At 36.4% G+C, this 12,966-nt stretch overlaps 1 protein-coding gene across 3 annotated transcripts in view; it reads left to right on the top strand.

Moving 5' to 3' along the window:
* MAPRE2 (microtubule associated protein RP/EB family member 2) overlaps positions 1 to 12,966 on the top strand; it is a 145,671-nt gene that overhangs the window by 89,596 nt on the left and 43,109 nt on the right. For all 3 annotated transcript variants that reach the window (XM_044666402.1, XM_044666407.1, XM_044666394.1), the window contains one exon: positions 10,242 to 10,387. In XM_044666402.1, coding sequence (XP_044522337.1) covers positions 10,242 to 10,387 — 146 coding nt within the window. The remainder of the gene's footprint in view (positions 1 to 10,241; positions 10,388 to 12,966) is intronic.

Here is a 12,966-nt window from a genome sequence, read left to right as displayed (position 1 = left end):
AAGATTTGTTTTCTTTTTTTTTTCCTTCTATTTACCACATGACCAAATAGTACTACTGGTCTCAAGTCTTGGAGATGAGCTGTTTGATGTCTAAATATTTGCCCACTGGGATTTCATTCTTGAAGGAAAGGGATGAAATGAGTATTCAGAAATCTCCTGTGGTTGTTATTAACCTATGGGACCAACATTTTCTATAGGACTTTAATTAAGGTGCCAAGATGCCAACTCATGGACAACCTTGGCTCATGTGACCATTGAACTTAAGACACATTCTTTGGGCTGAATATTCTCAGAGAAGAGACATCCTTTTGATCCTAGCCAACCTCAGCATCCCAGACCTTCCCCCAGGTATAGCTGCCCCTGCACACATGCAGCAACTAACCTAGGGGCATAAATGCTGCCAAGGCTCTAAATGCCTTTCACAAAAGGAGGTTAATTAAGAAAGCATATACAATAGAAAGAGAAACCAACCCAGAATCCAAATGCTCCTGACCTCATCTGACCCCAGCTCATGCCCTGTCTACACAATCTCTCTCCTCAATACCACTTGTACCAGTGATAAACCAGCCTGGTCTTTCTGTCTGCCTCCCCTAGATACCATGGCTAAATGCAGGCTTTCCTCAAGGTCCTCTTTGTTTCTGGCTGGCTGATTATGAACAACAAAGAAACCAGGCACTCTTATCTGCGATTTGTTGTTGTCTTATACAATTTTTTAAAGCTTTCATATAAATCCTGCCCCAGAGGGGAGAAAATAGAGCACACTTAGCTCATTTGATTTTAGTCTTGTGATCTTACATTGGTTTTTTTTTAATAAATATGGTGATTATTTAAAAAAAAAATTTGACCAAACCGTAAGTAATGTTAGTTGAATTTGATGTAAAGGAAGATGTTTTAAATCAACTTTATTTAGGCACGAGGGTTTTTATGAAAACTATGTGAGAAATCTTTCAGTAGATTGTAGCTCTTTTTTCTCTACATGAAATGAATTTTAAAGCCACATAATATTTATGCCCTTTAAAAAGCAAGACTAAACATTGCCTCTGGCACAACTACAAATAACGAGAAGGGAGCAGTAAGATGAGGAGGTTACCCTGGGAATTCTAGTTAGTGATCAAGGTTGAAAACAGAATCATTCCTGAGCTCTTAATCTTCATTTTTGTGTTTGAGACCAAGGGCAGGGAAGGTGAAAGAACTTGTAGGTTCATTTTAACCAAATTAAGTAGCATGATGGTAATGAGCTAAAAGTATTTATTCAAGCAAGAAGCAGAGGAGTTCTGTTTTTTAAAATCTGCCAGTTAATCTTATAAAATGGTATTTTGGCTCTTTGAGAACAATAAAACTATTTTTTTTATTTAAACAATTAGAAGTGTTTGGAAAAACAATATTTTCCTTTAAAAATTCCTTTCTTTTAAAAAAACTTTTTTTATAATGGCATTAATAAGACATCCAGGACCTGAATTTAAATCTGGTCTCGGATACTTCCTAGCTGTCTGACTCCAAGCAAGTCATTTACCCCCAATTGTTTAGCCCTTACTGCTGTTCTGCATTGGAACTAATACTTTTTGGGTCAATTCTAAGAGAGAAAGTAAGGATTTTAAAAAATAATAGTAATAATGACATTAATAACCTTGTGCTTGTGCTATAGTTACAGTTTTCCTCAGATGTATTAGAAATATATGACTGTTGGGTTTTTTTTGCCTCCCCCCACCCCAACTCCCCAGTTGCCTTTCCTTGTCAGGAGACCTCATTTCCCAGGGTGGTATTCTACTGAACAGAAAATCCAGCTTTGCTTTGTGGATAAGAGAGACTAAAGCAACTCTTGTTAGAGGACGGAGTGCTGCTAATTGCAGGGGCTCTGTTGGGAAGGCTTTCCCTTTTACTGCTGCCTGACTATCCAGTATGAACAGTGAATATTTGGATCCCTGAGCAGTGTGGAAAAGCAAAATCAAGGACATTCAAGGGGCTTTGGGGGAACTTGAGAATATTGCAAAGATAAAGATCTGAAGAAATGTGATAACATTGCTGAACGTGCACCTGCAGAAGTACTGTAAGATAAACTTCACTGGATGGTTTCATTGGAATGTACTAATGACGTCTGGCTTGGGAAAAGTGTGTTTATCCTTAGGGAGTGTCCCTGCAGATGAGGGAGCACATTCAATTCTCTTCTTATATTAAAGGAAACAGAAGATAATGTCTGAAAGTGAAAAAAAAAAGTTGAGACCAATCTGGGAAGATAGAATTATACAAATCTGTCTCTGCATTGAGCAGAACTAAAAAGTAACCTTCAAGAAAAGAACTTGGTATCAATACTAGGATTGTTAAACTGACAAATTTTAAGGTACTCTCTTGGATTAGAAATCAATCTAGTTAAACTCTTTGGAATTTTTTAACCCTTACCTTCCATCCTAGAATCACTACTATATATTGGTTCAAAGCAGAAGTGCATGCAGTTAGGGCTAGGCAATGGGGTTTAAGTGACTTGTCCAGATTAAGTGACTGCAAACCCTTTGGTTTCATAAATGAGAAAGAAAAAGCTCAGAGAAGTGGACAGATTTGCTATACTTTCAAAGTAAATTTTGGGTCAGAACTCGAACTCTGGTCTTCTGACATTAAGACCAGTGATTTTTATCTGTTTTATACTAAGCATTTATAATTAAGTATGTTTAATGATTGCTTATGGAACTTCTTAGTAGATGCCTAGCTGAGGAATGAGCGTACCTGTTCTGATTACTAATTACTTATACTTGAGCAAACATGAAGAGTCTAACACAAGAATGAAGTCCAAGAAAGAAGAAGATAGGCTGCTTTTACAAGAAGCACCCCAAAAGTCCATGGATTGGGAACCCAGCAGTACAAGAGGACACCGTCATATCATGGCAATTAATACCAGCAGTTTTAGGAGTGGAACCCTAACTTTATCCTTATGAAGAGGTATCTAGAACTTGGGAGAACTCTTCCAGCGATCTGTGCAGTTTGTGATATATTTGAATTCCTGCCAGAGGCACTAATCAGTTATATGTGTTTTAAGTGCAAGTTATTCTCCTAGCCATGGAAAAGAAGTTAAAAGGGCTTTAAAAATACTTCTTTGTGCTGTGCTTTCAAGAGATCAGGAGAATGAAAGCATCTTGAGAGAAGCTTTTTTTTTTTTTTTTTTTTTTTTGGTCTTTAAAGCTCCTCTCCCTTGCTTGGTGCTATCTAATAGGTACTTAATTTATGCTGGTTGAATGAGAGAGAGAAGATGAAAAAACTAATTTAAGAAAAGGGCAGGGGGAAGAAAATTCTAATTAAGCATGAAGGAATTAAAACTGTGGTAAAGAACAATGCAAATAGAGAAATCTAATAGAAAATAGGAAATTCTTTACCCCTGGATTTATATAACAAGTTTTTCTCAAAGAAGATGACTTTTTGCTCTCTGAAGAAGAAGTAGGATCCTATGCTGCACAGACCAATGAAAAGGCTAATAAGTAGGTGCCAACAAGTATAAGAAAAACCTGCTACTGGTTCCCAGAAGAGACAAGTGATGTACATCCATGACTCCCATAAGAGTATTCATCAGACTTGATCTGGTCTGATTGGGTCATGTTCTTAGAGCATTAATCCAAAGGATAAAAATATTTTCAGAAACTTTGACAACTGCTTTAGGGCTACAGATTTCTGGAGATTCGTGTGAGAATCATGGACACTACTGGAAGAAACCTAGAAAGTTATCTCTTAGTGACTGAAAAAATCTTGTGCAGAATATTTAAGGATCTAAAAAGCAAAGTGATATTTTCAAGTCTTCTTCCAATTTGGAGTTTGGAGCTTAAAGGAGAGAATGAGAAGTAAATGGATTAACATACTAGAACTGTGTTGGCAAAACTATGACACATGTGCTGGTGGGGGCTACTCCCTTCCCCCTCTCCATACATGCCTAAGGACATTTCTCTCATTTGTCTGCCCCTCTGCCAAGCAGTCCAGTTGGAGCACTTCCTCTCTCCCCTGTCTGGGGAAGGCAGGGGATGGGGGGGGGGGGAGAGAGGCATGCTCACATGTGGCATGAAGGGTGCAGTTTGGGCACTTGGTCTCTAAAAGATTTGCCATCACTGTACTAAACTAATGGGAGCTTGGCTAAGGATGAAACCTAGAATAGTGTTTGGCCAAAAACTTCCTGATATCACCCTGATATCTTCAAATTAATAATTAGCCCTAGAGTGTAAGAAAAATGGCCATATAAAGATTTAATATCAGGTATTATAACTGATTTTCAGGTAAGGTTAAAAATAGTAGAAAGAATAACATGTGAACCCATTCTTAATCAAAAGAAAATAACTCGAAATAGGGGCAGAAACTACTCTTAACTTTAGATGTTGGGGTGAGAACAACACCCTGAAGCTAGGCTAGAAAAACAAATAAACAAGAAGTATTGAAACCACCCTTAGATACTATTGGATCAAGGAATGCCTAAACCTACTCATTTGTTAACACTGGAAAAACAGGAATTTATAAACTTAAATCAACCCAATGCATATCCTACCTGGAGAAAAGTTTTCTGATGTGAATTTATAGTCCCAGAATTAACGTTCAACCATTGTTAATGTTTAGTGCACTCATCACAAACCTAATTATAATTGAGATATACTAGATATTATATCATTTTACATCTAGCACCACATTCCAATGCACTGGTCCTTTTTCAGACTAATTGGACATTTCTTAAAGTATTGAAATATAAAGGTTTGAGAATATGCTTAAAAAAAGAAAACCTATTGGATCAGAAGACTAAAACTCATGCCATTGATGTCGTTTTCTGGGGCCCTTAGTACAAAAGCCCAGGCACTCAGAGTCACCTGCCTTCTGCCCTTAGGCTCCTGAGTGCCAACCAGCAGCATAACCCATATTGGCAAAGGCAAGCTGCCCTCAGCTGAAGCAAAGCCCATTCCATCACTAAATATCTTTTCCCTTCTCTAAGTTTCCTTCCTGTGCTATGGCTAAGTCAACCTCCTTTTGTTAACTCTTAGATGTTCTCCAAAAATCTCCTTTTCATCCCATTGTCAGAGTTGATTTTCTATTGGCCTGAGCCAAGTCAGTGCCTACTACATGGAGAGGGAATGCTGTCCGTTGATCAGGGGACTCCTGTTGAGTCCCCCCAACCTGATGCAGTTATAGGTCATAAAAAGCAAGAGGCAGAGGCAATAAAGGGTTAAGGTTTTTGCTGCTTTCAGATTTGAGTGGTTGAAATGTCTCTAATAACTTTCACCTTAAGTGGCCTGCTCCTAGATTATAAGGAATTCTTATAAAATTATAATATTACAAATATTATAAAATTTGACACCAATATAAAAGAAGCTTTAAAATGTTTATACTTCTTTTCTGCATGAGGAGCTGTGAAGAAGCTCTTCAGTTAATTTTATAGAATCATAAGACAGCTAGCTATTGGATGGCTGAAGGAGAAGCCATCGTCATGGTGGCCTTTAAAAATTAGAAGCAAGTTCTGATAAGTTATTTAGGCAATTAAGTCATCTCCGGTAGTTAAGAAGAGAACCAGCTGTGAAGTAAGACCCCAGCTCTTGAGACGAAATCATTTTTTCCCTTATTCCTTGTGCCTTTTCCATAGTATATTGGGAGAAGAGATTTCTTTTTCCTCTCTCCACCCACTGGTGCAATTTGCCCAGCAGGAGATGCCATACCCTACAAACAGCATTCCCAGAGAGGCCAGCTGTGAAGTTGGGCTGAGCTGCAGAAAGGAGCAGCCCAGGGAGACTAGCAGAAAAGAATTATGCTGCCCAAGGGGGAGCAGCATGTGGACACCATGAAAGGACAAAAGACACTGGCACCCTAAGGTTCAGGAAATGTGAATTTTCTGGGCCATATGTGCCCCCCCTTGGATGTCTCTGTATTAACACATTCTATGTATAATAGAATAGTAACCAATGTATAATATAATATGTATTATATATACATTGTACATTATATATACATCTATTATACATACATATGTATAATAGAATATTAAGCTATTTATAATAGAATATTAAAATAAATAATAATCACTCTTTCTACTGATTCTATATAAATTTAGGGGAGCGTGTGTCCAAGTTTTGAGGGCTGATTTTTTTAGCTAATGCTCTTATACTATACAAATAAATGTCATTACTTTGACCTAATTGTGTGCTTTAGGTTACTGAAGGTAAATGCTATCAGTAGGGGCTTATGAACTATACAGTTTTAGGAGTCTGAGACCACAAGTATATTTTGATCCTGGGCAATTGCACTGGTGATCATGAATTTGGTGGGTACACATAATATGATTCATAAAGAAATTTAACTGAAAATCTTAACAAAAAAAAGTAATTTTGACCTTATAGGAATCCATTTAAATTTGAGGGAGAGACTCATGGAATATGATAATGGAAAGGCAAAAAACTTGTTCAAAGGTAACATTTGAAAGTAGTGGTTATACAGCAAAAGGACACAAACTCCTCTGGAAATTCCAAAGTCTGAAGGTGAAAAAAAAAGTGATGATCAAGTCACCTGTCTCCAGTAAGAAATACAGTTTTGATAATATACTACTACTCAGTGGCAGGCCAAATAGAGGATGTTGACGGTGCTTTCCTGATTCAAATTACCAAATGGGCCCAGAGGCAGCTTAGACCTCTTTTGGAAAACACAGCTAAAATCGTAGCATTTGAAAAATTCCTGACTCACCTGGTGACAGTTTTATCTCTCCAGAAGACAAGATGATTAAGCCATCTTTGGAGGGATGTTTCTATCAAGGATGCTTATTTTTCAAATGGAAAAGAGTAGTACATAAACATAGTTAAGACAGAAATGAAGCCCAAAGTAGATGAAGAAATAGAAATGAAGTACCTACCTATTCCAAATAAAGGCAAACTTTGAATAATATGCTAGGGTTCTCAAAAAACTTGCAGGTGAGCTTAGTTTGTTAATGATCTTTGAGAAATCATGGCAAAAAGAAAGTCTTAAAGATGGCAAATGTTTCCCAATTTTCAGAAAAAGGGGAAAAGATATATTTTATACATTGCAGTGATGTTTAGTGTTGATCCTGAGCAGATTGCAAAATATGATCAAATGAAGGATTCCTCTGAACTTAAAAGGTAGATCACTCAGTGCCAGCATGGGTTCCCTAAGCATGTCATGCCATACTTACATTGTTCTGTTTCTGATAGGAGTTATTAGTCTTGGTAGATTAGGAAAATTTGATATATTTTATATGTATGGATTTTAGCAAATCATTTAATAGTCTTATTTTATTTGATAGTCATATCTTATTGTTACTTTATAGATAGGAAATAGTTTTGTTACGTAGATTTATGAATGTCTGAATAATCATACCTAGAGAAGATTGATTAATGAGTCAGATCATCCCCAAAAGATACCTCAAGTGTATTCATTGGATTGTGAGATCCTTGAGAGCTAGGGAATATCTTTTGCCTTTCTCCATGACCCCAGAACACAATACAGTTCCTAGCACATAGTAAGTAAATAATAAATGTTTGTTGCCCAACTATTTGTTGATTATGCCTAGAAATCTTCCTTTTTTTTTTTCAAAAAATTTTATCAGCGAGTTGGATATAATCTAGATTACATTATTAACAAATTTGTAAATTATCACATTATCTAGTCTAATCATTAGTGAAATGGATTCCAAGTAATAGACTGAAGCTAATAAAATTTATTTTAATACAAATAATTATAAAATCCTATACTTAAGTTAGATAAGTCAATACCATACAGGATGAAGCAAGTGTGACCATAGAGTTCTTGTTAGAACAACAGCTACTACTACTTAAGGATTTCCCCTGAATTCCCTGATCTTGGCATGCCCTCTCATACCCCCTATATATTCACACAACCTCTCCTATGTCTGTAATGCATCCCTTCTTATCTTCTTTCAAGGCTCAGGTGCTTCCTCCCCTGGGAAGTGAAGTCTTCCTTACCCTACATCATTTTCTACCCTGCCCCCCAACTTGTATATTCTTCCACTCCCTACTCTGGAGTCCCGTGAAACACCTACTGAGACCCAAACTGCCCTTATTGGCGCCTGCTTTTCCTCTGGACCACTATTTCAGGAAAGCCTCTAGCCATGCTTCACACGTGGTAAATGTATAGGTAATAAATCTAAATCCCAAATGGAGTGACCAAGGGGCTTGCTCAGCCCCAGGAGACCTCCCTAGTACTGAAAAGCTCAGATACCTACAGAATTTGCCATCTTCCCTAGGACAGGGCAAGAAACAAGCTAGCCCCTAAGTGTAGGAGAGAAATGAGACAGCATTTGTGAAGGCATTATCATGTCAATGTCAGACACCCCAAGGTTTAAAAGGTGCCTTAAAGGACGCATATACATACAAACATGTATGTATATAAACATGTGTGCATATATTTATAATTTTATGTATGTGTATGCAGATATACACCCACATTTCAGAAGTAACTTTTATACAGCCAATTATGGAAAAATAAAAGTCTACTCTGACCAAACAAATAGATAGATGATGTGATCATTTTTAGGCAACTAGGAAAGCCATAATACAAAAAGAGATAAGTTTTAAACATCCAGGTTAATGGCTACCAAAGAGTAACTAAATAGTTGGAGGAGAAGGCAGGGAGAACACCCCCAAAATTCATGATTCCTCTGCTCCTAACCCTAATAGAATTTTCTCCAAAAATTCCCTGTATCCCATCTGTCTTAGCTAATGACCTAATCCCCTAAACCTTAATCATCGTTTAAGGAAGGACATGCTAGAGCAAGGTAAAGATAATTATTCAGCCTCAAGTACTTTTACTAGTTTGTATGACTTTGGGCAAGTCCCTTAACTGCCTAGAATCTCAGTTTTCTTATTTGTAAAATGAGGCAGCTGAGTGGCAAAATGAATATGGAGCACTAGTCCTGGAATCAGGGAGACTCATCTTCTTGAGTTCAAATCCACATAGCAGGAGCTATGTGACCCTGAGCAAGTTATAGGACCCTATTTGCCTCAGTTTCCCTATCAGTAAAATGAGCTGGAGAAGGAAATGGCCGGACCACTACAGTATGTTTACCCCACATGGGATCACATAGAGTCAGACACGACTGAAACTACCGAATAACATCAGAATGAGGATAATAATACTTGTACTCTCTACCTCTTAGTTTTGTTGCCAGGAAAACACTTTGCAAACCTTAATGCGTTCTGCAGATGTGAACAGACGTTATTATTATCTCTTTTCTCACTCTATGAACTTGCCTCGCTGCCTGCCTGAGCATTTCCTCTTTTCAGCTGACCAAGGACTATTGTCAGCCTAACCCTTTTGCTGCTTTTATGTACTGAGGCCATCAATGAAGCATACAGTGTCATTATGGTGAAACACAGAAATCCATTCTTCAGCACAGTCTGCCATGAAAATATTCATTGCACAGACTAAGAAAGGGAAGGGGAAAATGGATTCATTGAAAGTAGGCAGCTTTTTCTAAGGAAAAATCCCTATATCCCAAGTCCTTTTCAGAAAAGCAAACAAAGCCAAGCAAAAACATCCATTTTGTAATCGCTTATGAGCCTTTTAAAGTCTTTATAGTTTCAGAGTGGCTTCTTATAGATGGTGGTATTTCATTTGATTTTCTTCATAGTCTTTCTGATGTAGGTAATGTTAATTATCCCCATTTTACAAATGAAGAGATTGAGTCTCAAAGAGCTTAAGCACCTGTGAAAGATCACACAAACCTAATAGATAGCAGACCTGGGGACTGGACACTCAGGGCTGTAAGAAACTAACGAAAAAATAAAAATAAAAATAAGTATGGCCATTTGCTGGAGTTTGGGGTTAGGAATAGAGCCAGCATGAATAAATTGAGCTTTTACTTCTTGCTATTCTAGCTGCCATTGAGTTCTTTGGGTTCAGGAAGTTAAAGATCATGAGGCATTAATTTCATTGCTATGAAAAATCTGTTCTAGAGTTCTTTTCCTCCCAGATGTCAACAAAATGATAATGCAGCATTTGGGAATGGAAAAGTGACTCTCATTCTTTCCATCATAATTATTTCTTTTATCATTCTACAGCAATCATTGGTGCATCCAGACTCAGTGGAGAGGAGAGAACCGTGTGAGTGCCATGGTGGCATTTAACAAACTGGGGTCAGGGAAGCCTTTGCTGTGGATTATGAGTGGCTTTTAAACATGATGACTTTTCTTCTCGACTATACGTGTCATTTTGTCACTTCTCTGGGAATCAAGATTAATTCCAATACTTTCTTCTTCTCGTTTCAGGAGCAGCCTATTGCCAGTTCATGGACATGCTATTCCCAGGCTGTATTAGTTTGAAGAAAGTAAAATTTCAAGCAAAATTGGAGCATGAATACATTCACAATTTTAAACTTCTACAAGCATCATTTAAAAGAATGAATGTTGATAAGGTAGGGAACTGAATTGCATTGTCATTTGACCTTAAAATTGTCTTTTAGAGGAAATAACAGGAATTCACTGTTAGCTTTAAAGTAAAAAATATGAATACTGAGGTCTAAATGTGACATAAAAAGCCTGCTCAGGCCCCTCAGTGGTTAAATATGAATTTTAAAAAATAGATAAAAGTCATGAGGCTTTATTTTTAAAAATGTCTGTGTTTAAGAAGGTTTTTTTTCCTGTTCTTATTATTGTATGGCTTGAAGTGCTTAAGGGGATTGTTGGTTATGTTGTTATTAGTTACAGAGAGGAATATCATTCTACCTTCCTTAATTAGAATAGTTTTTCTCTTCCTTCTGAGAGATGCTGAAACCACAAGCATGATGCTATGAGTCTAGACACTAGAGACAAAGTGGGCTACTTTGGAAAGGGAAAAGAAATATACTAAGTAGTATAGAAGCCACCATGATTAGAGTATTTGATCTTTGAATATTTGTGTAATAAACATATCCAGTACCCTGCCAAAAAATTAGAACCGTTTTTCTTAAAGGAAGAAAAATATTAAATTAAGGGGGGAAAAGGCTTAGTTTATTGGATCATAGATTTAAAACTGGAAAAGACCTTAGAGAGCACTTAATTCCTGCCCTGCCTCTTCATTTTATAGGTGAGATTGTGATTTAGTGAAAAAAGCACCCATAATGAATGTGCTCTGACTTCAAATCTCAGATGCTTTCCTCTGTATACTGCTAACCTTTTGTAGGCATAGGAATGGCATAAAGAAGGTTGTGAGAATTAAGAAAAGAAACTAAGGAACCAAGATTATGATAAGAGTACTGATATGTGTATTTTATATATTTTCAAGATGAAGATGACATTATCTGGCAAAAGACTTGTGAAAATGCTAACAAAGTTTTATCATGATTTCTCAGGAATTCACTTTCTAATAATAGTAATTTCTTCTTCATGCTTTAAACCAGTAGTTCTCAAATCTTGAACCAGGAACCACTGGGAGTTCCTGCAACTTTATCAGTGGGTCTATGAGATCAAAACAACTTTCATGATAATACTAAGATACTTTTATTTCTGATATGGTAAATATTGATAAATGTAACATAAAAACTCTTTTAGGTCCTCAGTAATTTTCAAGAAAGCAGAGGAGTCCTGATGCCAAATAATTTGAGGGCCACTGCCTTAAACATTTGACTTCAACAATTATTTTCTTTATTAATGGAGTATTGGAATTTCCCTCTCTCCCTCCACTTCTCCTGCCTTTCTTTTTCTACTTTTTCTACTTATAATTGTTCCCCAGCCTGTTTGCTCTTTATTGCCAGGCTTTATGATTGACTTAGAGTATCCAATTAACTTATACTATATTCAGTTAGCAAATAATTTTTAACAATCACTAGCTCTGATTGCTTAATTTTTCTTCATTTTATGATACATTTTCCTGAATCTTGATAATATATTTTCAGAAAAGAAAAAAGTGTCATATATTTTCATAGATAGAGGTATGGAACCAGCTGCCTTTCATAATGATGATTCCTATTACAGTACTCCATATTGCCTCCTTTCATTCCATCCTACATATTGATGCCAAATTTAAAAAGCACTCTACTGTCATACATACCCAACTTTTCTACTTAAAAAACTTCTAGTGGCTCCCCATTTTCTATCAGATGAAGACTAAACCTTTTAGTCTACGATTCTAGGCCAGCCCCAATCTCCCAACTTATCATCCTAGGCTTAGCTCTGCCAACTCCCCTTCAAAAATAATAAGTTTCAATAATATTTGGATAATCTAATTCTCTACTACTACACACCATGAAAAAAAATTTCCCAACTCTATCTTCACTTTATTTTGTTTTCCTTTATGCCATGAACATAATAGGTGTTCACTGTATATTTGAATTCAAGTAAAGCTATGGGGGGAGGATTAAAGCAAAAATGATATGCATATTCATCAGGGCTGTTGTTAAAGCAGTTCTGGCACTGGGAAGAAAATTGAATTCCACAATTTCTTTAGTCACATCCAACATTAAAATTATACTATTGTCTCCTTGAAGACCATATTAGAAAGAGTTTTTTCTGAGGGTTCATGCAAGTAATCTCTTGAAGTAGGTAATAGAAACTATTTTTTAAAAGTTTCCTTAGGTCCTCTACATTTGAACTCATTGTCTTATAATTATCATTTTGATATTAAATTCAAAAATTATTTTCATTTATTGTCAAAATCAATATCTAAAAAGATTTATTAATACCTATTATGAAGTTAATTAAAACCAATATTAATGATTTCTGCCCTCTAAATATGATAGGGTGGTTTTTGTTTTGTCATGGATTTTTTTTTGTTGTTACTTATAAGTTGAAAGAGATTTCAAGAAGAGTGGAATCTCCTCCAAAAATCAGTCTGTCATATTTTACTTAATTTGATTTCTGTTAAATCTATGGGAAGAACATTCTTGAAAAACCATGGCAAATAACTTAGTTTAATGAGACAATTGAGAGACAACATGATATAGTGGGAATAGCACTGGCTTTGGCATCATGACCTAGGTTTTATCACTAGGTTTTGTTAAAAGACTCACTTTACCTT

The sequence above is a fragment of the Gracilinanus agilis genome, chromosome 1 (genome assembly GCF_016433145.1).
Source record: "Gracilinanus agilis isolate LMUSP501 chromosome 1, AgileGrace, whole genome shotgun sequence".
In the NCBI taxonomy this organism is placed as follows: Eukaryota; Metazoa; Chordata; class Mammalia; order Didelphimorphia; family Didelphidae; genus Gracilinanus; species Gracilinanus agilis.
The sequence above is the reverse complement of the archived record's forward strand: the minus strand, read 5'-3'. Positions and strand labels throughout refer to the sequence as shown.